Source organism: Lipophrys pholis (assembly GCF_963383615.2).
Source record: "Lipophrys pholis genome assembly, chromosome: 20".
Taxonomy (NCBI): Eukaryota; Metazoa; Chordata; class Actinopteri; order Blenniiformes; family Blenniidae; genus Lipophrys; species Lipophrys pholis.
In genome coordinates, this window is record NC_137648.1 from 1,591,047 (window position 1) to 1,617,506 (window position 26,460).

At 42.7% G+C, this 26,460-nt stretch overlaps 1 protein-coding gene across 2 annotated transcripts; it reads left to right on the forward strand.

The window, feature by feature from the left end:
* The first annotated feature begins 178 nt into the window (after positions 1-178).
* On the forward strand, positions 179-25,271 carry phex (phosphate regulating endopeptidase homolog, X-linked). 2 transcript variants are annotated; one of them, XM_080489901.1, is made up of 23 exons: positions 179-557; positions 4,533-4,589; positions 4,678-4,839; positions 5,857-5,940; positions 6,615-6,841; positions 7,938-8,006; positions 8,631-8,747; positions 8,896-8,979; positions 9,696-9,838; positions 10,841-10,934; positions 12,417-12,545; positions 14,039-14,140; positions 14,896-14,973; positions 15,045-15,148; positions 15,229-15,287; positions 15,402-15,456; positions 15,754-15,821; positions 15,906-16,036; positions 16,235-16,300; positions 16,532-16,636; positions 17,847-17,923; positions 18,020-18,168; positions 25,068-25,271. In XM_080489901.1, the coding sequence occupies exons 1-22, from the start codon at positions 434-436 to the stop codon at positions 18,120-18,122; spliced, it is 2,238 nt and encodes a 745-aa protein (XP_080346027.1). In that variant the 5' UTR covers positions 179-433; the 3' UTR covers positions 18,123-18,168; positions 25,068-25,271. The 2 variants fall into 2 exon arrangements, with proteins under 2 accessions (XP_080346027.1, XP_080346026.1); XM_080489900.1 differs by lacking the exon at positions 25,068-25,271 and having other exon boundaries at positions 18,020-18,874.
* Positions 25,272-26,460: the final 1,189 nt, after the last annotated feature.

The following is a 26,460-nucleotide window of genomic DNA, read 5'->3' on the forward strand; positions in this document are numbered from 1 at the left end:
TAAACCCACCTCCTGCTTTCAAGCCGATGACTTTTTAATAAATGACCTCTGCTCCATTCGCAGGGGAGAAAACTGGTGCTTGTGGTTTTTTTTTTTTGCTGCAGTTAGTTAGTGAGGGAGGAGTGTTCAGGGGGGGGTGGAGTGAGAATGGATGGAGGGAGGAACAGCCTGAAGAGCCAGGCTGAAGTTAAGAGGAGCTGCAGATGGACGAGCACCAGCAAGAAGAGCCACACAGACTGGAAAAGTCAATTAAATCCACGAAATGAGGAGAGAAAGTCCATAAAAATTACTTTTTATTTATTTATCTTTTTTTTTTTTTTTGGTTTGTCTGTTTTAGCTTCAACATTTTTGTTATCTTTATATTATCCTTATCTTCAGTGGGAGGGTTTGTTTGTTTTTGTTTTGCCTTTATCAGTGTGTGATATAGTCAACCATGGAGCTGGAGCATTTAGGTAACGGCGGAGTTAAACCCGAGAGGGGAGGCAGTCGTCTCTACAAGATAGCTCTGGCCATGTGTGTGTGTGTCTGCGCCGCTCTGCTGCTCGCGCTCATACTGGGTAAGTTCACCACCACACACACACACACACTCAATCACACACTTTCTTTTTTTTTTCCTCATGCTGCATTATAATTTGTAAGGAATTCAATGTATGGTACGCTCAGACTGTAAATAACCCTGGAGCACGCCGGCCGGGGAGCAAAGGTCTTTGAGGGGAGCTCGCCGGGAACTTGTGTCACATTATTTTTAGGTCATGTTGGGTTTCAGAGTCGCCCACGTGCACACGAGGCGGGAGAGGATCCTACTCCCTGCGGTGCACGCTCGCCGTCTCACCGGACTCTGGGAGAATGGAGGAAAACCTCCGTTTCCACTGTAATTAACTGGGAGATGGGTGGGCCGTGTTTGTTTATTCATAAGTGAGAGTGCTCTTTAATTAATGCTGACTCTTTAAGAAAGTTGTGGGTGGATAAATGAGTAATCTGCAAAAAATAAATACATTTAAAAAAAAAAAAAAAAAAAAAAAGGCTCAATGGGAGAAAACACTGGTTGTACACATGAAAATACAAGGGAAGAATTCATGACATAATGGATAACAGCAATAAATAAGGTGTAGTGGATTAATTGGATGTTCAGATGTTTCCTGACGCTCATTTCCTTATTTTGAGCTTTTGACTGAACAATGCAGCTGCTTTTTAGCCATTTCCCTTCATTCTCTTGGATTTCCTTCCAATGTGTTTACGTCCTAGATGTTCCACTTCAAATCAAAAGTAACAGATCAGTGAAGACGGTGTTTTGTCTTGTTGATTGAAATATGATGGAAAAGTGTATCTGACTATATGTAAAAAACCCAAAAGGAAATAGTGGAAGTGGAGCATTGATGATAACAACTTCCTCTTTCTTTTTTAAAAAGCAGAACTGACATTTTTTCCAGGGAATGTATTTGTCAGACATTTCCAGGAGTGAAGAGATTTTATATTCCATCCCGAGCAGAGGAAATGTTGACATCTTTACCTCTCCAGTGTTTTAGTCCGTCTTCCTCTCGGCGAGGTTTTCGCAGCTTCAAGTCTCCTTTGGGGTGTTTGTGTCCAGAGTTTGCATGTTCTCCCTCTGCGTGCATGGGCTTTATCTCTTACCTTCCTATAGTCCCTCACTCTGTGTGTCTGGGTGACTGAATGTATCCGGCCTTCACACATATGATGGGATCAGGTAAGGAACCAATGAGTCTGCGTTGGGATAAATCAGATTACTGGATTGTTTTTACAATTTGGTCCAATCAGACGACAAAACATTAAAGGTATTTAAGGAACAGAGGACAGCGTCACAACGTGATCGAATCCCTTCTGGTGGTTGAATCAACCCGAAGGTTGTTATGAAGGAGGATGTTACCATCAACACAAAGATTCAACCCAAATTGCACCGCCAGCTCAACCAGGCTCCACAAACAGCTTTTTAAAGCAACAGACCATTTAAAAAAAACAAAAAGAAAACTTTTTATATTTTTGTACAGTATTTTCTGTTTAACTATAATCTGTTGACCTTTTCCCCAATTCTGCTCTCGGTTTCAACTGATTAATAAACCGAAGGAAAAATCATTAAAACACTCAAAGATCATGAAAATTCATGCATTAACTATTAAAAAGTATCGGTATTGACGATACTGGCCCTGAATTTATCGGATCGATACCGAGTCTCACAGTACCACACATCACTACTGTCAGGAAGTGGAGATTGTTTATTTTGTTTTCGGCCCCAGATTAACACCCTGAAACGCTGCTGTTGCTCATGAGCACCACGGCCGTAGTAAATGGATCCGTTACGGAAAAACCAACCGTTACTCGTGCATGCTAACTACATCTTTCTCAGCCTTTCCTGGACGTCACTGAAAACACGTTTAAAGAGAAAGAGGACAGATCATCAGTCTATCACAGGGGCAATTTAGCGTCACCAATTACAATCACATCCATGTTTCTGGACCGTAGGAGGAAACCACAGTAAACCAACACACACAAGTGAACTCCACAAACACCTCCAGTTGGATCTGAACCCACCACCTTCTGTTTGTGAGGCCACCTGTGTGCCAGTGAGACAAAACATTCGTACGTGTACGTAGTATTTCTAGGAGTTTCTCCACGGAGACTTCAAAAGTTCAATTCCTTGCCACCAAAGCAAAAAATGGTCATAATGCAGTCTGCATGAAACTTCACATACTGTCTCCTCTCGTTAAACGTCTGTTAAAACGTCTATTTTCAACTAGTTCTGGCTGCCAAATAGATGTCCAGATTACGGCCTGGACGGAGGGACGTGTCTTGGATGTCTGGACGTTGCTTGCTCAGGGTGGAGGTGAGAGCAGGGAGCCTGTGACCTGGACCTCAGGGTTTGAATCTCACTGATGGTGGCGTCACGAACATCCGACGTCAAGCTTGTGCCGAGTCAAACATGCGGATCCAGAGTCTGCAGGCAGCCGTAGTAGTTGTGTGGCTATGTGGTGGTCTTCACTGGGAGGGGCTGATGTGTTTGTCTGGGGTGGGGTACGTTTTTCTCTTCTTGTTATTGAGGGAAGTCGGCATTCTTGTGGCGGCTCTGAAATGTAAGTACATTACGTGGTTCTGCCTTCAGTCCTACACTCCCTCTCTAATCAAAACCTTCCTTCAGCCTCCAGCCGTTCGAGTGACCAAACACAGGAATGTCAAGCGGTTGCTTTAATTTAGTTTCTCTCACAACGGGTTAAGAGAGCGTGACTCTTTGTTCTCCAGACGTGTTTGCGTCAGCGGCTTGTTTTGGTGCCTCAGTCCCGGGACTTATAGTTGATATTAGCAGCGACGCTGGAGCCCTTAAACATCTGCGAGTGAGTGTTGGAGCGGCGGCGCAGTCCTGGATTTGTGCTGAGGGGGGGGGGGGGGGGTTGAGTTTGTTCCAGGCCAAGTGAAGCTGTGAGCGTGCGGCACATGCGTACAGGAAGTGGACAAAGCATTGAGCAACTCCCGCAGCTCGAACTCCACAATGTTGCCGGGCGACCCCCGAGGTCGGACACCGCGGCGCAGCTCCGTAACGCTCCGCTCAAAACCTTCACAATGAGGAATCTGTGTTTTCTAAAGCTGTCAGGTCACTGCCTGGCCTCATGGAGGCTCCCTTTGCCATAAAAACACGCCACATTGCGACACTTTCTGGGTTTTTCTCACCTCAAGCTTGTGGTCAGTCTGGAGGTCGAGTTAACAATGCTTATTCTGACTCTTAATGACATCCTTATTAAAAATGGTGATGTCATTACAAGTTAAAGACGGGTTTAAATATGCTTTTATCTGTAGAATATGTTGATATTTTTACAAAGATTCTGCACTGTTTCTCAGTTTTCTGACTGATTCTCATTGTACTTTTGCACACATGTTCTTCTTGTTCACCTTATTGATCGGAGCTCCCAGTGTTTATCTGTTTATCTGCCTCATTTTAAAATAATTTGAATATCCAGACCTAGTAAGAGACTTGGTGACATGTTTAACTGCGAGACCTTACGGTAAATAAATATTATAATCCAATGTGAAGGAAGCAGGACGGTGGATTAAAGAAAATACAGGTTTATTTTTAAATTTTTTCCAATTTTAGAATACTTTAAAGGATATTGTGGCACTATTTTACCGGTCCGGCGCCACTAAAGACTTTCCTCACACACACTACGTCTGAGTGTTTTCTAGCTGCACTCCGCTCTGTTTTCAACTCATTTTGATAAAGACGGTGTTCTAGAAATCTGGCTTCCTCCCATTTCCTCTGATGACTACTATCATTTTGAGTAATTATCGCCTAATTAGTGGTGGAAGACACATTTGGATCATGTAGTCACTAAGCACCATCATAATGAGGGAAACGTCATCATGTAGATGGATGACCTTCTCCTCCAACCCTCCCAAGGTACCGTTGGTTTTGAATGTCTATAATCTTCCTGTCTGTTGGAGAATGGACGGTTTCTGCCTTGGTGGAAACGTCTGAGGTTTAATTAGAGTACTCAAGCTTCATCAGTGACCCTCCTCCTCCTCCTCAGTGTCTCAGAGATCCAGTCAGGAGGAGTTCTGTCTGACCCCAGAATGCATCGAAGCAGGTAAAGAGACTTTGGTCAGTCGGGTCTGGTGTGTTCTTGTTGTGACTGACTGAAGTTCCTGATTGGTGTTCTTCCTCTGTCTCTGCAGCGGGGTCCATTCTGAGTAAGATGGATCGCACTGTAAACCCCTGTCGAGACTTCTATACATTCTCTTGCGGCGGTTGGCTCAAGGAGAACCCGATTCCCGAAGATTCGTCCTCGTACGGTATCTACCCCTGGCTGCGGCAGCACGTCGACGTCAAACTCAAAGGTGTGTTTGAGCTTCGCTCAGCAGCAGGTTTACATCCTTCCCTCTTCTGGAAAGATCATTTCAGCTGATTTAGGCTTTTTTTTTTTTTTTTTTTTTTAAGATGAATGAAGGTGCATTTAACCAAAGGTTCCAGCAATAAGTCATACAACACCATCAAAATAAAGAAGAGGCCAGTATTCTTCCTTAATGGAGAGAAGCCGTTTTCAGGTTGTGCCGTTTCTGATGGTGTTTTATTGCATAAAGGTCACAGAGAAAACACAGTGGGAGTCGAGCATGGCAACGTTTTGAAAATGATGTGTATTTAAATGAAAAAAGCGGAAACGCTGGAAACGATGCAGTTAGCACGCCAAGCCACTAGTTGGTGCTGTTGGTTGTTTTTGTAATAAAAGCCACACACACATGCGCGCACAGAACAACAAGCTTAGAAACATTAACAATGAAAACACACCGACATTCTCGCGGACAGACGACCAAGTGGGATTGTTGTCATGGTGACTGTCAAAATAATACTACCAAGTCCCGTGAGAATCTGGACTGGGAGTCAACGTTGTTCTTATTGTCCATCTACTGAGCATGTGCAGAACAACTAGTCACTGCAGCCGTGGTGCGCATGCGCAGTGGCAGCGTTTCAGAAAAGTAAAATATTTCCTTTACTTTTGATATGAAAAATTTAAAAAATAAATCAAGAACATCCTGAAAAAAATCTAATTTTTCTAAATTTTTACAAGAACTATTAGGAACGAGATGAAGTATTCGTGAAAACTTAATATATTGCACTGTTTGCTGTCACGTTAAAGCAGGTACTCTGCTTTCTCTTAAAACTCACCAGAATCCACCTCCTTTGCTTTTAGTACAACCGTTTGGTTTTTTCTCTTTTGCTGCTTTGCTTTGTTTCCCCTCATCTCCTGAAAGTAATATGCTCACAATCAATAAGTAATAAGTGCCGTAATCTGGGGGATTTGTTGGGATACGTTCAGTATATTAGGCATCACTTATTGTTTTCTTGTCTCTCGTCAGAGTTGCTGGAGGCTCCGTCCGACGCCGATGAACTGCAGGCAGTGACCAAAGCTAAGACGCTGTACCGCTCCTGCCTGAACGAGAGTAAGTCAGACGCTCAGGGTTACACTGTTACTCAGGGTTACACTGTTACTCAGGGTTACACTGCTACTCAGGGTTAAACTGTTACTCAGGGTTACACTGTTACTCAGGGTTACACTGCTACTCAGGGCTACACTGCTACTCAGGGCTACACTGCTACTCAGGGTTACACTGCTACTCAGGGTTACACTGCTACTCAGGGCTACACTGCTACTCATGGTTACACTGCTACTCAGGGCTACACTGTTACTCAGGGTTACACTGCTACTCAGGGTTACACTGCTACTCATGGTTACACTGCTACTCAGGGTTACACTGCTACTCATGGTTACACTGCTACTCATGGTTACACTGCTACTCATGGTTACACTGCTACTCAGGGTTACACTGCTACTCATGGTTACACTGCTACTCAGGGTTACACTGCTACTCATGGTTACACTGCTACTCATGGTTACACTGCTACTCAGGGTTACACTGCTACTCAGGGTTACACTGCTACTCAGGGCTACACTGTTACTCAGTCAAGACTCCTTGCGAAGTTGCTGTGCGCTACCAAAACGCTCATCAGAGTGTAATAGAGTACAATTTGCCGGTATTGATTGGACGAAGGGCGAAGGAAAGTCAAACAGTTGCACAAATCAATGAGGCCAACTTGTTCTTGTGCGTTCGCGAAGCCGTGCTGGAGGAAGCGGACGCCAAGCCGATGCTGAGGACGCTCCGACAGCCCGCGTTTCGATGGCCGGTGGTCGGGGACGGGCTGGGCGGAGACTACCGCTGGTCCCAGAGTCACTGGAGCCTCCTGAAGACCATCGCCGAGATGAGAAACCAGCACAGTAAAAGCGTCCTGATCCGCCTGTACGTCTCCCCCAATGACAAAAACTCCTCCCACTACGTCATCAAGGTCAGACTTTTGCAGGATCTCACGGTCACACAGCAACCGAAGCATCTTTTGTAAGATCTTGGCCCCGTTTCCACGACAAAGTGTCAAGTGAAAATGCTTCCGTGTGGTTTCATTTCAAAAACATCCAGCAGCATTGTTTTCAGCTTTTCTGCCGTTTCCATGGAAACAGAATGATTTCAAAACTCTGTCACATTGAAATTTTCCAGAAAACACAAAAATGATGCATTTTCATTCAGAACGTCGTCATAAATGGGGCCTAAGAATCTCAAAAAGTACTTAAAAACACACACAAAAACCTGAAAGACAATTGTTAATAGCGATTTTAGAGAATTGAAAACATGTGATCCTCAAATCTTGATTTTTACTGATTACTTTACTAAAATAAAGAGATTTTTAGTGTTGAAATCTGATTCAGAAGCTATAAATCACTTTGTATTAATGTTGTATTGTCAGTCCAAAGAGTATAAAAAACATTCTTTACTACAATTTCTATACAGAAATTCTCTATATTCTTTTTTTGTTTGTTTGGTTTTGGTCTAAAATGTGTTTATTTGTTTTGTTAGTTTACATGTAATTTAAACCTCAGTCATGAAGCATTGGTCTATTTATTATTATTATTATTATTATTATTATTATTATTATTATTATTATTATTATTATTATTTTAATCATTTAAATTTTGTATTGCTTTGCAACTTCCACATCACAATAAAGGAGATTTCGTTCTAAAACTCATATAGACGTAATACAAAAAAGAACTATGTAAATTTACAGAAATGTGCTGAAAAATGCGAATTATTACACATAAAAATCAGTAAATACTCACAATCTGGTATTTTGTGAACTTTGATCTATATTTGTGGTTGATATTTATGATTTTTAATCAGATTTCTGGAGGTTAAACACACTCGGTCAACTAAATGTATGTATTTGGTCTGAATGTTGCTGATGTATTCAACACCTGTCCTAAGACGTTGTGATAATTATAAGAGGATATTTCACCTCCTTGTTTGGTGCCGTCAGATCCCGTCACATTTGATTCCAGTTTTATTCCTGCAGTTAAGCGTCTCTCTCTTGCCTTCGTGTCTCCGTGCAGCTGGACCAGGCGTCCTTGTCTCTGCCCTCCAGAGAAGACTACATCACCAACACTTCCTCCGCCAAGGCGGTGAGTGCCTTTCTGATCCCCCCTCGTCTTTACCTGCTGCAGCTTCCTGGACGGAAACTTTCTGCCTGGGGAGAATTAAAACGCTGAGCTTCTCTGCACTCACATACATAGATACAGTATTAGTGTATCTTTAGTAACAAATACAGAGGTGGTGTATATATATGTGTGTGTGTGTATATATATATATATGTATAAGTGTGTGTGTATAGTCGTGCATCTACATATTTATTGATCGGCACAGTCAGATGTGTTTCTTATTATCATGTTAAAATGTTTAGATGAAACAAATAAGACGTAATGGTAAATGTTTTCTATTCGAATGTATCTTGGTCTAATTCTGATTTAATCTTCTTTTTGAGGTTAATTTTGATGTTGACAACTGTGATTCTAAGGTCGATCTATTTTACTGTGTTTTAGTTCATTTTATGTGAGAAGATCCAAGTAAAATAAAACTAGACCACATTGTTGATTTCAAGTGCTAAAAACAAGACTAATATTATTATTAGGATGAGTTGGTCAGCGGGTTCAGATGTGATTGATTTCTGATGACATCCGAAAGCCTACAGCCATGAAGGAATAAAGGACATTTGCCTTTTTGTCCCCCCCCCCCCACCCCCCCTCCAGTATCGTGCTGCCCTGCTCAGTTTGATGGTGGACGTGGCCGTCATGCTGGGCGCCCCGGAGAAAGCAGCTCTGACCCAGATGGAAGCGGCTCTCGCCTTCGAGACCAAACTGGCTCATGTAAAGACCGCATATAAATCTAGTTCATCCTCATGTATGAGAGGGGATTTTAAAAGCCCCCTGCAGCTCATCGGGACTCTGAATCATTCATGGGAAAAAGTCATTTTAGGTGTGAATTCACTCATACTAACACGATTTTTCCCTGCAGATCCTGATTCCCTATGAAAACCGCACCAGTGAGAACATGTACAACAGCTACACCATAGCTCACCTGCAGCGCATCATTCCACAGGTAAACATGCATGGGGACGATGGGGGTAAACCCTAAGGCCCGTGGGTCAAAACCACCCCGCAAGAGGCTCTAATCCGGCCAAAAAACACAAGAAAATTGTAAGAATCTCAAAGAAAAGCTTGTCTAGCCAGTCTAAAAGTCCCTCTATTGAGCTCTACAGAGAACAGGCTGTTTCTGTGTCTGTACCTTTAAATGCTAATGAGCTGTGTTTGTCCACGCCTACTCCATGTCTGTTTTGAGGTAGCGTTTGTGAGATGAAAAAATGTTTGCCTATTCGTAACTTTGTAGGGCAGAGCTCATCCACCCGTGGGAGAGGGACTGCCAGAGGGAGTGGTTATTTCCCCTCATGATGTCACAAAGGGCAAATCTCTGATTTGCCTGTATTTGCTAAAAACTTGAGTAAGTGAGGGAGATGACGGGCTCATTTCACTTCTAGGCTCTCGTGCACAAGCGATAAGGACTTAAATTACTGTTAGAAAATCACGAAAAAGTCAATTCTGCCTAATATGGGACCTTTAATGTTTAAAAGTAAAGATTATTTTAGCTTCCCGTGGGCTCACCACCCGCAGGAAGGTTCTTAATCGGTGCAATGTGTTCTGGGTGACGGTGTTCAGACTGACACCCCCGCGAAACGGATAAGCGGGAGAAGATGGATGGATAATCTTCACATATTTCCCTGTTTCAGTGGTTTCCCCCGCTCTGTCTTGTGTTGTTAGTTTGACTGGCTGGGTTTTATAAAAGCCGTGGTGGAGTCTAAAGACGACCCGTCTCGCTCCATCTCCTCCGGCGAGCTGGTCATCGTCCGAGCGCCGCAGTACTTCAAGGACCTGATGAAGCTCCTCAACGCCACTGACCCCAGGTAACAGAGCGGAGACACTTCAAAACAACACGGCAGACACAAGAAAGATCAATCCCGAGTTCTGCAAAGAGACGAAACTTTCTCCTGCATTTCAGGTTTTATATGTAACGTGTTGTGAAACGTGTGCAAATCTGTCTGACAGTTGTTCAAACTCGACTCGTTTTATTTTCCACATCATTTATGGACTCAGTGAGCCTGTAATTACATCCAGATGTTTAATTCAATCATCTTTTTCTTCGAACTTCACATGTGAGAGATTATACCCAATATGTGAAGCTTTTAATAATGTAGAGTTGTTTTAAAGTCCAGTGATGACCAGTCAAAATGTGCTAAAAAAAAAACTAAATATATAAAGAAACCCCTCACCTGCAATAAACATCCTCACCATTTAGAGATTTCTTAGTCTAAAAAAAGTCTAAACCTCTCAAAATGTCCTCGCTGAGAAAACCGGTCCTTACGTCTCAAAGTGTTTTCACCTTCCAAATGCGATGGAGGGATTTTCACTACATCGAGTCGTCCAGGGGTCGGAAACTCTCATGACTGTTTTCACAATTTTTTTACCAATTAAAATTGATCTGCCGCAAAAGATGTAATTTTTCTGAATGAAGGAAAAACAGCTTCTTCTCTGAGGATGAACTCTCCTGCTGAAGAAGCATTTTTTTCGGCAGATAGCCGACGTCACACCCCAACTTTTGTTCTTGTTCTTCTGCGTTCCTCTGGAGGTCTGCGGGGGCCTTGACATGTGTGAATCTCTTCTAAGGCACCAGGAAGCAAAAGAGTTCGATGACAGGACAGCTCCAGAAAACATGATCATGATTAGTTCTCGCGTTGGAAAAAAATACAAATAAAATCTCCTCCACCCTGCAATCGTCCTTTCTCTCCATAATCATCTTCACCCCATTCAGTGTTAACCTCTGACACACACACACACACACACACAGTTCATTACAACTGTTTCATGATGTCTGATCCCACGTCGGTTTTTAACGACTCTCTCTCCAGGACGGTCGCCAACTACGTCCAGTGGAGGACAGTCTTCTCCAGAATCACCACGCTGAGCCGGAGATTCCTCTACAGATACCTCGACTACGCTCGGGTCGGTAATCCAAGTACCTGTGTGGTTTCTGTTCAGAGCACATGAAGGATTCATTTCCACTGTGAAGGGAGTTATATTTGACTGATGTCTGGAAAGGTTTATTTTCATCCTTCCTCTATGAGACTCTTTTATCCTGAATGCTTCCTTTAATTCATCCTGAGCCATTTAATTTAATTGAACTTTGGTTTAATTACTGTGAGTCCACTTTTCAATCCTATTTGATCAATAATGCTAGAGGGCGATAGAGGGCGCTCTTTACCGGGCCTTTACACCTCTAAACGCAGCACTCAGTATAATAACATCCACATTATCCACAAATCTGCTGCCATTAATGCATTGTCTTGAGTTCCACAAAGTAGTTTTGTATTTTAAGATTGATGTGGACGGTGAAAGCCAACATCAATACCTAAAGACCCATTTACACGACGGCGTTTTTCAAGTTAAAATGGGAAAATCCCATTGCATTCTGGGGGTTTGTTTACATGACGTGCTCGGAGCCACTGAAAATGCGACTCTTCTAAAACGGCTTCATCTCCATGGAAACGCTGCGACTCGGTGAGCAGCGCAGTCGTACTAAATAGTTCTTCCACACGTGCAGGTGGAGATGCCGAAATATTTCCATTTTCGCCTGTTTACACGACGACGGAGCCCGAGCGTTTTCGATAAGTTCCACCTCGGGAGTTGTTTTCAATAAGTTGCGCTGACAGTGGGTCCGAGCGCCACTGAAATGCAAACACACACCCAAATCACAACGAAGGTTTTGAGGTTTCACATGAAATCGGCGCTCGCTTTTAAAAACTATTCCCAAGGTGGAAGTTTTTGAAAATGCCCTGACTCCGTCTCCATGCAAACAGGGAAACCGCAACTTTTCTTAAACGCCGAAACGCTTTTATAGTCGACAGACACCGTAATAATCATCCAACTTGTTCGTCTTGCCCGTACGAGTGTTCGTGTTCATTGTTGATGTTTACAGCGTTTATGGCGCCAACTCGTGGCCCAACATGCTAACTACATCATTTTCAGCGTTTCTGCGGTCTCCTTGGAAACAGACATCGTTTTCAAAAAGTTGCCGCATAAACGCAAAATTCTTCAGAAACGAAAACGCTAAAACGATGCGCTTTCACTTGAGTCGTTGTCATGGAAACGTTAGTCTTGGTGATACACTGCACATTGACAGTGGACTCTACAGGACCCAACAGATCGTGTTGTCGGTGTATTTCTATGAATAGAGGAGTGAGCTTGGCAGCTTTTTTCTTTTTTTGTTTTTTTATTGTTTCTCAATTTAGAAATGTGTACACTTGTTTAGAAAGTATATGAAAATAAAAGTGAGCTAATAGAAAATCTTTGTGTTTTTAAGGTGGAAATGAAGGATTTAGTTGATTAAGTTTGTCATGCAGCTGCTGAGTTAAAGCGTTTCTGGGATTCTGAAGGTTTTGATGTGGAGAACCTGAAAAGCTCATTTCTGCTCCTCCTGCCCGCCAGGTGACCACGGGAACCACTTCTCTGACCCCGCGCTGGGACAAGTGTGTGAACTACGTGGAGAACTCGCTTGTTTACGCCACCGGGCGACTCTTCGTCAACACACACTTCCAGGAGGACAAGAAGCACATGGTGACGCGTCCGCCCCTCAGAAACTGGGATTTATGTGTTGTGGTCTGAGTGCCGATGACGTCGGGTATGACATGTGGTGTCGGCGCTGCCTAAACAGCACTGAACACTTCCTGTAAACAGTGTGTGTGTGTGTGTGTGTGTGTGTGTGTGTGTGTGTGTGTGTGTGTGTGTGTGTGTGTGTGTGTGTGTGTGTGTGTGTGTGTGTGTGTGTGTGTGTGTGTGTGTGTGTGTGAACTTGTTTTGAAATATCTAAATGGTCTCAGCTTTCCAGGTTCTCTTTTCATATAAACACAAACAGACTTTATCATGTTGAGGTTCTGTGGGACGCCGGCGTCACTTCCAGCCTCTGATATCATGAAGTTCTGTCTTAATGATTGCAGGTTGGGATTTTAGTTTAATCTGTTAAGAGAATAAAACCCCAACATTTTATGGTTTTATACGATGGATGAGCGGCATTATGTCACTCCAGCCTAAACCTTTTCTGCTCTCACTGGGAATGTTCTCAGTTTCTGTGTGCAGAGGGCATGTTCTCCCTGTGTGGTTTTCCTTCAGCTCCCCACACGGTCCAAAAAGATGCATTTGAATTGAATGTGTGACTTTAAATTGTGATGATTGTCTTTTTTGAGCTGCAGCGTCCCAAAACCTTTTTACACCCAAACGTTTTAAGTGGAAACGTGTCGTTTTTGCGTTCTAGTTTCAGAAAAATGTCGTTTTGAAAAAGATGACTGTTTCCACGGAAACGGCAGAAACACTGAAAACTATGTAGTTAGCATGCCAGGCCATGAGGTGGCGCTGTCGGTTGTTTTGGTAATGAAACCACACACAGACACGTAGAGAACAATATGCTTTAAACATGAGTAATGGAGAGTATTAACTAGTCACTATGGTCATGGTGTGCTGTAGCAGCATTTTCCTAAAGGTTCGTTTTCCCCGCTTCCACAGAGTTGGAGCATTTTCAAAAAGTTGTGCTTTCAATGCCGTTGTTCCTTCAAAACGTGACGAGAGTTTTCACGACAAACGGGGCCTGAGTTGGATCAGCTTGTAGAGTAATGTAAAGTAAAGTTGTGTTTTAGGTATGAAACTTGTACACGTGATTGAATCGGTTTAGATAAAAATGTAATGAAATTGAAATGCAGTGGAGCATAAAGGGGAATATCTTTCAGTCCAACATTTCACATGCAGCCTGATTCCACCTTGAGTCGGCCAGACCAGTAAGATTAATAACCTTTAAATGTAAATTCTAAAGATTTTCTTTATGGTGGCGCAGAGTATACATGATGGAAATGTGTATATTGTCACAAAACAAAGTAATTACTATGGAAAATGACATTTTCAAACTTCAACCTAATTTTATTCAATATAAGAAAAAATTAAAGATTTGTGATCCGGGGCTTGTCCTGAAGTCACATCAGACGAGAGCCACTGGATTTTAATTCAACTTTGAATTTTGCACCTCTAATCTCGCGTTTCGTGTCCTAATCTGTGCTTCTCAGATGGAGGAGCTGATCGACGGCGTCCGCTGGGCGTTCATCGACATGCTGGAGAAGGAGAACGACTGGATGGACCAATCAACCAAGAGGAGAGCCGTGGACAAGGCAAGAGCGCGGCCGCACGTTTTCCACAAAACCTCCGATACAGAAACCATCAGCAGTCATGGGATTAAAAGTGGGCCGATAGAAAAGCCGCAGCAGCAGAACTTCCTGCTGTAAATCCGACGTGTTTGACAGAAAACAAAACCGTCCAGCTGCTGGAAGCGTCTGCAGCAGGAGATCCGTCAGTATTTACTAACACACAAGGCAGATGTTCACTTCACGGAGGCGAGCGGTCGCCGTTCTTCAGCAGTGTTTTGATTTTGGCCGAATTTTCCTTAATTCTAATTCCCGTTGGCTCGTCCCGTTGACCCGTCCCGTTGACCCGTCCCGTTGACCCGTCCCGTTGACCCGTCCCGTTGACCCGTCCCGTTGACCCGTCCCGTTGACATGTTTAAAATGAACATACACTTTCGAATTCGATACTTAGAATCACTAAAAGTGTAAAATGTCTGGATTTTGAAGGACTTTCATCCTCATTTTAGAATCAGGAGTCAAAAAAAATCACCGAATGCCAAATTACTAAAAGTTTCTAGAAGGAACAGCAGGATGGAAGCTTGCAAAATATGTTGTTTATGAGCAACAAACAAAAGCCTATCTATCGATCAACCAACAGCGCCCACTAGTGGCCCCACATAAGAACTACATCCTTCAGCATTTCTGTGGTTTCCATGGAAATGGACATAGTTTTCAAATCGTTGCCGTGTGAACGTGAAACTTTCCTGAAACGACGTGTTTCCTTCTCATCTCTTTCTCTCCAGGCTCACGCCGTCCTGGCGAAGGTGGGCTACCCCGAGTTCATCCTGAACGACACCTACCTCAACGAAGACCTGAAGCAGGTTGGTGAAGCGGTCGGAACAAACACTTTCCGGGGTCGCTGGTTGAATGCTAAACCTGCGCGTTGTCTCAGCTGGAGTTCGCCGAGAAGGATTACTACGGGAACGTCATGCAGACGCTCCGGTTCATCGCCCAGTCCGATCTGTCCTGGCTGAGGAAGAGCGTCCCCCGGACAGAGTGAGGGAACTGCCCGCCGTCTCCTTCTGGTGACCCGCGGCTCCTCGTCCTCTTTAACCTGCTGCTCTCGTGTGTTTCAGGTGGTTCACCAACCCAACCACCGTCAACGCCTTCTACAGCTCGTCCAAAAATCAGATCAGTGAGATCTCACTCTGCCGCTTAAACAAAATCCAGAAATCAACCTTAAGATGAGCCAATCCACTGCGGGAATAGATGATGTGGTCAGTCGTAACGTTTTGATGTTTGCCCGCAGGATTTCCTGCCGGAGAGCTTCAGAAGCCTTTCTTCTGGGGACTGGAGTATCCAAGGTCAGATTACTTCTTCCGCAATCACATGACCGTATTGAGTAACTTCCACCCTTTCAAATGAACCAATACAAAGATAAAATGCATAAAAGACAGAACTAAATAGTCTACAGTTCATCTACAATGTAGGTTGAATGAGTGTGAAAAGTAGAGGTCCTAACACAGAACCCTGTGGAACTCCATGGTTAACTTCGTCTGAGCTGAAGAGGCGTCATTAATATATATGTTTTTAATATTATTACCTTCAACCAGCCACTAGGGGGAGCTCCATATAGAATGTGTTGTATTTGTGTTTTCTAGATCTTTAAGTTACGGAGCCATCGGAGTGATAGTCGGACACGAGCTAACGCACGGCTTCGACAATAACGGTAAGAACTGGTGCAATCGTGATCGGGTCGAAGGTTCTTCTGTTACACAATTGATTATGTGTGTGTGTTTTTTTTTTTAAATAGGCCGTAAGTACGACAAAGACGGGAATCTTGACCTCTGGTGGAGCAACTCGTCAATATCAGCTTTTAATGAGAAGACGCAGTGCATGATTGACCAGTATAATGGATATCACTGGGAGGAGGCGGGGCTAAACGTAAGGAGAAGGCACAGTTAATAGGACAAAACACTGAACAAAATAAAAAAAAAATCAATGTTTTGTTTACATTTTTTACAGTTTGCTTGGTGGTTTGGCCCGATTGGAGGCGCTTGTGTGGCTGATTTTGGTCCACGGGCCTGAGGTTTCACCCCCCCGACCTCAGAGGTTAATCTCAGCTTTGTTTTCAATCGACAGGTTCGTGGGAAAAGGACTCTTGCAGAAAACATAGCGGACAATGGAGGAATAAGAGAAGCATTCAGGGTACGACACATGGAGTTCTTAAATTTACCCAGAATGCCTTTTGTGTGTGTGTGTGTGTGTGTGTGTGTGTGTGTGTGTGTGTGTGTGTGTGTGTGTGTGTGTGTGTGTGTGTGCGTGTGCGTGCGTGCGTGCGTGCGTGCGTGCGTGCGTGCGTGCGTGCGTGCGTGTGTGTGTGTGTGTGTGCGTGTGTGTGTGTGTGTGTGTGTGAACCTTTGCTGTTTTTTTGTGTAGGCGTACCGGCGGTGGGTGGATGAGAGCAGAGGAGGGGAGGAGGAGCCTCTGCTGCCGGGACTCCAAATCAGCAACAACCAACTGTTTTTCCTGAGCTACGCACACGTAAAGACACACAACACACTCCGTAACACACTCCGTAACACACTCTGTAACACACTCCGTAACACACTCCGTAACACACTCCGTAACACACCTAACAACACACTCCATAACACACTCCGTAACACTCCATAACACACGCCATAACACACTCCGTAACACACTCCGTAACACACCTAACAACACACTCCATAACACACTCCGTAACACACTTCGTAAGACACTCCATAACACACTCCATAACACACTCTGTAACACACTCCATACCACACTCCGTAACACACTCCATAACACACTCCGTAACACACTCCGTAACACACTCCGTAACACACCTAACAACACACTCCATAACACACTCCATAACACTCCATAACACACTCTGTAACACACTCCATAACACACTCTGTAACACACTCCGTAACACACTCCGTAACACACCGAACAACACACTCCATAACACACTCCGTAACACACCCCATAACACACTCCATAACACACTCCGTAACACACTCCGTAACACACCTAACAACACACTCCATAACACACTCCGTAACACTCCATAACACACTCCATAACACACTCTGTAACACACTCCGTAACACACTCCATAACACACTCCATAACACACCTAACAACACACTCCATAACACACTCCGTAACACTCCATAACACACTCCATAACACACTCTGTAACACACTCTGTAACACACTCCGTAACACACTCCGTAACACACTCCATAACACACTCCATAACACACTCCGTAACACACCTAACAACACACTCCATAACACACTCCGTAACACTCCATAACACACTCTGTAACACACTCCGTAACACACTCCATAACACACCTAACAACACACTCCATAACACACTCCGTAACACTCCATAACACACTCCATAACACACTCTGTAACACACTCCGTAACACACTCCATAACACACCTAACAACACACTCCATAACACACTCCGTAACACTCCATAACACACTCCATAACACACTCTGTAACACACTCCGTAACACACTCCGTAACACACTCCATAACACACTCCATAACACACTCTGTAACACACTCCATAACACACTCCTTAACACACTCCATAACACACTCCATAACACTCCGTAACAACACACTCCTCAGCCTCGTCGTTAATGCTGAGGATGTTTGTGAAGAAGAAAAGCACCTTGACGTGATGTGTGAACTCTGCAGGTGAGGTGTAACAGCTACAGACCAGAAGCAGCACGAGAGCAGATCCAGAGCGGCGCTCACAGTCCTCCAAAGTACAGGTGAACACACACACACACACACACACACACACACACACACACACACACACACACTGGTTCACCGTGACGTCTGACCCTCGCCGTGTCCCCCTGCAGAGTAATCGGCGCCATGAGTAACTACGAGGAGTTCCGTAAAGTCTTCAACTGTCCCGAGTCGTCGGCGATGAACCGGGGAGCAAAGTCCTGTCGAGTGTGGTGACCTTTGACCTTTGACCTTTGAACGGAGCTAAAGTTAGACGCTGGAGGTTTGTTTATGTCCTGCTGATTGCAGGGGTTTACACTATGAGGGAGCACACACACACACACACACACACACACACACACACACACACACACACACACACACACACACACACACACGGTGACGGATAGATGTGTTCGGGTGAGAGCAGAACGTTTACAAGATGGAAGAAGTTTCTTTCCAGTTTACACTCGTCACGGTAAACACACCTGTTCTGACGGACGGAGGCTTTTGTGACCTCGATGCGTACTGTACATTTAACTAGATAGAAAAAAGATTGATATATATCTAGATATATCTAGATATATATATGTCACTGTAAATACCTCGAGCTTTTCTACTCATGAATGAAGTAAACTCCAGATGAACCGAAGGAATCAGCAGATCCATCGCCTCCCGTCACTGTCAACCAAAGATCACTTCACGTCTTTTATTCCCTTTTTCTTGTTGTGTGTTTTGAAAATAACTGTCGCAAACGTTAACTGGTATCAGGAATATATTTATGTGACGTGTTTGTGGACTCTGCGGCGCTTTCTCCTGTCGAACAAGTCGTGGCGCCGCCCGGCTGCCGACTTGCAGAATTTAAAGCGTTCGTCGTTACTGAAAGTGCAGTGTCGTGCATTTATCACGCGTCGGCCAGGGGAGTGGAAGAATAAAAGAAGCTTCTGTTGAAATGTTGCTTAATGATTAAAAGACAAACCTGACTCTTAAACTCAGTGTTTATGCTTTGTTTGCCCCCCCCCATACATAACTCTGATTTATTCTACCCATTAAAACATTGTTATGAGCTCCAGTCTGGACTGAACTCGGTCCAGTTCACCCAGAAAAGTCCTACTTAGCAACATTTAAAGAATTAAATCACTATATTGTCTGACACCAGCACGTTGTGCTGTGTCAAGCGCCTCTGACCTTTTATAGAAATGTCAGGGAGAGTTTTGTTTTCCCGTTGAGAGATTCTTTATCTTTGAGGAATTAGATTCAAAACATTTGTACATTAAACTGTATAAAGTATGAATGATGGATTTTTCTTGTTTTTGACAAATATTGAGGTTTAGAAGGTGAAAGGATTTACACTCTCCAAAACTATAAAGTGGTTAGTGGTTCTCGCCTCACAGTGAGAAGATCCCTGGTTTGATTCCCGGCTTCAGCAACAGTCCCTCCGGTTTCCTGCCGCGGTCCAAAATTTTAATTTGCCTAATTTGCCTCCGTGAGTGAATGTGTGTCCGTCTCTCTGTGTTTTGAGATGTAATGCATTGATAACTCAGAACACAATACGCTGCCTCACCTCTCACACAGTTGTGAGGGCTGCATAATATGCATATTCAATAAATGAATATGATGACGTGGGCGACCACTAATTCTATTTCTAATTGTCAAACTTCAGAAAAACTGCAGCAAAAAAACCCCAAAACATTACTATTACTATTTAATTCATCATTACATGGTCTAAATGTGCTGAATTTAAATAGATATACCATTAAATAATTCATTAAATGTCATTAAGTCATTAAAATTGGTAATACATGTATAAATATGTCATTGAATGTGTCATTAATTCATTAAAATACCTATTCATTTTTATCTTAAAAAACAACATTATTTCACTATATAATATTATTGGCTATTTATTCATTTATTTAAATTATTTAGTTTTCAATGGATCTTTTTTTAATGTCACTTCAATAATGTTCTAACCATCCAAAAATGTAGGAATTCATTTACAGTAAATTATTATAATTAATTGTTATTACAACATTGGACCAAATATTGTCTGACACTTTTGTCAAGTTATTAAGTTACTGATTTTATTCCCTTTATTATTGCCAAACATTCCTGGCTTCATCACATTATTGGATTTATTACATATTAAATGGCCAAAATTCTGACGTTGGTGACTGTATTTTGTTTAAAATGATGAAAAGTAGGGTTTTATTCACTTTATGATATTTAGGATGGCCGTAATTATTATTTTATTGCATCATGACATTCAAAAGTATTTCTTTATTGATTTTTTTACATCTGCAATTGCCAAAATGATTACATCATTGGTTTTATTACATTAAAAATGGCCTAAATTATGATGTTATTGGCTTTATTACATTAAACTATGTTGTTATTTACTATGTTGCTGTTATGCTCTTTACCATTATTACATTAAGATGGACGAAAAATATAAAATTTGTGGCTTTATCATATTTCCAATGGCCCAAATGATTATATTATTGTCTTTATTAGAATAAATATGCCATGTCATGTCATTGGCTTTATTTCCATTTAAGATAGCCAAAGTGAGTGTATTGTTGGATTTATTACATTGAAAATGCCCCAAATTATTACATTGGTGGTGATTATTACAGTAGGGATGACTAAAACTGTTCCATTACTGCTTTTTTAGATTTGAAATTGCCGAAATCATCACAATATTGGCTTTATTACATTGTAATTGGTCGAATTTATTACTATATTGGTTGTATTACATTTAAAGTGGCCCAAACTATTACATTATTAGATTTAAAAAGTGATGCATTTGTATGGTATTTGCTTTATTACATTTAAAAGGACCAAAGTTATTATATTATTGTCGTTATTGGATTAAAAAATGGTCCAGATGAGTCTGCTATTGGCTGTATTACATTCAAAATGACCAAATGTCTCCTGTTGATGGGAGATATAATGGATTTGACCATCATTGGGTTGCTCCATGTTGTAACGTGTCTTCCCTCAAAGTGGGTTGGTGTCGCTCCAGCACCCTGTAAGTAAGTGTTCTAAAGCACGATCAAAGAAATGATTCTGTTTCCACTCGTGATCCGAAGAGGCGGACCGTCGGGGCCGACTGATGGACAGAAAGCGTAAGGAGACGTTATCTGATCCATCGATTTCCCTCCGCGTCCGCTCTTCCACTCACGCATCACATCTCATTCATCCATGTCAGCTGTTACCATGGCAACGCCTTGTGTTTTACAGGAGCCCCCTTCGAACCTGAAGCTGGTGCGCCTCTCCCTGCAGGGGGTAATATTAATGACTTGTATCTGTGGCAACACCGGCTTCTGTCTCATCAATTCACACCAATTAGAGAGAAACCAGTCCGACGCCCCGGTCGGTTACGGCTCGGGACCTTTGTGTTTCGGGGGGGTTGATTACGGAGACAAAGACGGAGGATAAAGAAGATGGATGATAATGGGCAGAGTTCTCCTGTTAGTAGATGTGTAAGCGGCGTCGTGCATCAGGCCCGCTGGCAGCCGTTCCATCGCTCCTCCATTCATTATCAGTGGCAGCTTCGATCTGGACGGACATAAATAGACAAGACAGGCGTGTTTACTGTCTTTTCTCACTCGCACTGTCACATCTGGAGTTTGAGTTTAAACGCCGTAAAGGTACTTATTTTCCAGTAAACATTAGTGAAATGGTAACAAAGCTGTTCATCACAAGGTTGTGGCATAAACGGGGCCTTAATATACTTTCCCACAGAAGACTGTGTGAATTGTGGTGCGGCTCTACTTGTGTCACCGGGAAGTCATATTTTGATATGTTGCGGACTTCGATTTGGTCCCATAGTGCAGTGATGCCCATACCAGAGGGGGCGCCAAAGAGTCCTTGGGGAGTCGCAAAGCCTTCTTGGTTTTATGGGATATCACCTTTTTTTTTTTTTTTAATGATTATGATAGGTGAGTCAGCATTCCATTCATTTATGTCACAAAACTCCTCGGTTTAATACAGAAGAGTGTATCATCGCCTGTTGTGATGGGAAATGGCGACGACAAGAAACAGTGAAATCATCCAAACAGTTTCTTGACTTTTTGTGCATAAATTTTCTGTATTTCAGAGCAAACTGACCTGATTTCCTCAGCTCTGTGTGTGTGTGTGTGTGTCTCCTCCGTGTTGGCAGAGCCGTTAATAACAAGCTCCCGCCCGACTTTCCTGCCATTACCTCATGGAATGGTGATAAATCTCCTCCAGTGTTGGATGTAAAAACGACATCCAGGGTGTTTAAGACGCTGATTTGTCGCCTCCCTGTTGAACACAGACACACGGGAATGAACTGAGCCCCGGAGAGTCAAAGACCGAACCCAGAATCAGCAGGAAAAAACACTGAAAACAAAACAATTCTATTTCTAATCTGTAAAATCTGCTGTTCAATGTGTTTTCTGCGCTCCGTCTGAAGCCATCGTGGCTCCTCTCCTGTCAAACGTTTGCTGTGATAACGAACCTGCAGCGTGGTTTTATTATTAGATATTTTATTGAACAGACCCCCCCCCCCACCTTCTCACTTTAATATATTCATGTCAACATCCTTTGTCTTCCCACGAAGGGTCAATATTTCTGTTGACTCACGCTGCACTGACGGGATCCACAGAAACACGACAAGCCTCCAGTTTTCTCCTCACAGCTTCATGTGGTTCACAAATGAGGTGAATCCAGACGTGCAATGCTTAAACATGTTTTAAATCATGCAACAACCTTTGAATGCAACAGAGCCAATGATGTAACAATTTTTAAATTGAGTATTTAATTAATTTTAGCCATTTTAAAGTTAATAATGCCAATAATGTAGTAATTTAGGCCATTCTAAACGCAATAAAGACAATAATGTAAGAATTCTAGCCAAGTTAAATGCAGTAATATGATAATTTGTCATTTAAAATGTAATAAAATCAACAATGCATGAATTTTAGCCATTTGAATGCAAATAAGCCAATAATGTATTAATTTGAGGTATTTCAGATTAAATAAATCCAATAACATGAAAATTCTAATCATTCTGAATTCATTTAAACTAATATTGTCTATTTTTGCCCTATTAATGCAATAAAGTGATTAATATAATATATGATAATTTAATCCATTTTAAATGGTAATCCACAAATTATAAATATGAAAATATGAAAGGTTAAAATCACACCAATACAATTGATGTAGTCTGAATGTTTGATGTTCATCAAGTCAAAGTGTAAAAACAACAACCTCATTGATTTCACAAAAGCTTTGCAAATTGATTTAAACTCCCATTTCTCTGGATTAGTTCAAAAGAGCCATCAAATCCATCAAATCCAACCATCTTCAATCTTTTCTCATCGCCCACAGTCCCCAGAGTTTCCTGAGCTGCACTTCTCTTTCCGTCCCACAGAGGGCAGCAGAATCCAGCCCGGGGCCCTCTTGTTCTCAGAGCCATTCAGATTGAATTCAGCCTCTTCCCGGATTTCACACCCTCACCTTTTCGCCCCCCCCCCCCCCCCCCCCCCCCCCCCCCCACCCCCCCCCCCCCCACCCACTTTGCTAAAATCCCGGGACGTCTCCCAGCGTTCTGGCTCCTTTTCTGGCTCTTCCTCCTTCAAACTAAAGAAAGCCGAGTGACGTTGCAGTCCGCTCTCCAGCTCCCTTTCTGGCCTGGAACTCTAATCAGATCTCGGGGAGGCCGCCAGGGCGACGTTAGCGCAGCATCCTGCCCTCATGAGCTAATGTTCCGGTGACATTTCAAAACCGTGAGCGCCGCTGACGACGGGGACGCCGCCGCCGCCGCTGGAAGGACAGAAATAGAAAAGACCATAAAGATGGTTGGATTAAAGGTTCAGCTTCAGAACGACTCCAGAGGCTCTGAATTCTCCCAAATAGCTCAGCGGAAACTTCACAAGTAAACATTGCTCAAGGGCTGTCTTGTAAGTTTCCAGCAGATTCAATAACAAGCAGATTATCATTATGATTGGTTTATCTTCAAGGTAACGTGTCCTCAATGCAACTATACACACACACACACACACACACACACACACACACACACACACACACACACACACACACACACACACACACACACACACACACACACACACACACACACACACACACACACACACACACACAGGGTACTGATTCATTTCAATGATTAAATCTTTTATGAGAGACAAAGTGAGACGACCTCAAAGTCAAGGAACCAGAGAAAAAACCTCAAGTATAGAAACCACATTTACAAAAATACTAAAAACATTTAAAGGGAAAATCTCCGTTCGTAAACAGACTGAATAATTCTACTGACAATGGATCATCATCAATATGTGTTTTCTAGAGAATCTCAGGAAAAGAAAAGAAAAACACCTTTTAAGCATCTTTTATCTGTCAGGTCCAACCTCTGAACATTTATTAATTCTGCAAGGAAGAACAGACACACAAATTAAGTTTGGTTTTACTCGCGAGGAGAACGGACAGAGAGTGTTTCAGTTACAATCTCCAACCCGCTCTGAAAAACCTCTGCCGCCTCCTCTCCTTTTATTAGGGTTCCTCTTATCTAATTTCAAGGCACTTCCCATCTGCAGACCACATTCCTCCTTACCATAAAAGATCACAGTGGAGAAATACAAGTCGTAATAAATGAGAAAGAATGTTGGTACAATGAATGTGATAACTTTTTGTAAGATTAATCCAACACTATCCTTTTTTTAGTCAGAAACCTCTTTAGTTTTATCACCAGTGTCAATTTACTGATTGGCTAAAAAGACCGATATGTTTAGTTGAATAAAGGAGTAAGACTCCAGAGTAACAAGGAACATTTTGACTTTATATTTTCTAATTAGTGCAACATGTGATTTAAAATGAACAGTCAGCAGTTAGATGAGATGTTTTATTCTTTTTATGCTGCGTTCAAGCAGAAGTTAAATGTTTAGTGGTTTTTTTTGTTGTTGTTGTACTTTTCTACATTATGTTATGGTGCATTCATGAGTAAAATTGTATTTATAGAACATACGGCCAAGGGGGGGAGAAGCAAGACAAAGAAGAGGAGGGGGCCGGGGACAGCGCCCTGCGGGACACCAGAGTAGAGGGAAAGAAATGTTGTAGAAAAATGAAGAAAGCTCTTATTTCTGGTATTTTACCTAATTGGATTATTTCCTCCTTACCTGACATCTTCTCCAGATTATTGAAGAGCCGGAGATACGAGGGGTTCAGCAGGACTGCGTTCGTGACGAGGACGTGTCGCAGCGTTTCTGTGACTCAACACAAGTGGTTTGGGTGAAAGTGAGGAAAAGGTCTCACTTGGCACACAAATCAGTCACTTCCTTCTTCTTTTTATTCTCCCTCGTTCCAAAAGCCAATTAAATTCCACAAAGTAAACACTGGAGCCACGAAAACTAATTTTCATTTGGTAGCAGAAGTGCAACACACTCGTTTTGTTGTGGCCTACAGGTAAAAAGTAATGTTCCCACACTCTGGGGCTTTTTAAAAATGTCACATTAATTTAAGAGTTTACCAGCAATTACAAGGAAACACACGTCTATCATTCCTGGGCCATTCAGAGGAGCCGCAGTGTGCTTTAAAAGCTTCAGTCTGAAAGGTGAGCATTAGCAACCTGAATGGGCTTCATCCTGGCATTTGGGCAGAATCAGTGCGACTGACATTCAAAGAAAATACTTCCCCTCCCCGGTTCGTCAGTCAATCAGAAACTTTGAAGACGCTGCCGGTCGGTTTGTATTAAAAGTTAAAGTAAAAAAATTTTTTTTAAAATTCAGTGTAAAAGAAATATTCCAAAAGTGAAGAAGACACAGAGGCTCAGCTGGTTAAACCAAAAGGAATCAGAAGCTTCAGCATCACTACTACTACTACTACTACTACTACTACTACTACTACTACTACTTTTTCTTCTTGGTTAAACGCCAGTTTGCATCCATAAAGTTGCACAATCTGCTGGTTCTATCTATCTACATTGTTTCCCACCACTCTCGTCGTCCCTGATGACCGTTTCCCTCTCTCTCTCTTATCGGCACATTTTTCCATCCCTGATGACTGTTTCCCCTCTCCTTCATCTTCTTCACTCGGTTTCAACGGCAGTAGGCATCCATGAGGTGACACTACCGCCATCTGCTGGTTCCAGCTGGTCCATACCATTCCCACTGCTCAAAAAAAGAAAGTTTAACTGCTTGGCAGGTAATGTTGAGCTAAGCTACATGCTACATGCTACATGCTAAACAGTTTGGGGCTCACTCACCAGCGATGCTACATGTTGGGCGGAGGTGGTTTGCTGCACCACGTCACCATTACATATCGTTTGCGTATGGAAATAGTCTTTACATCATTTAATAAAAGAAAAAGAGAAACTCTGTATTGGTACTCAGTATTGGCAAGTAGCTAAAGGTTAGTACTTGTACTTGTACTCGTCCATTAAAAAAAAAACTGGTATCATTGCCTCCCTGATAAGAAGTTGATGCCATGAGTAAATCTGTGTGTCTCCTCCAATCTGGCAACCGTGTCTTGCCCACCATAACTGGGGATGGATGGATGAATAAATAATCCAGGAGGAGGAGGAGGACTG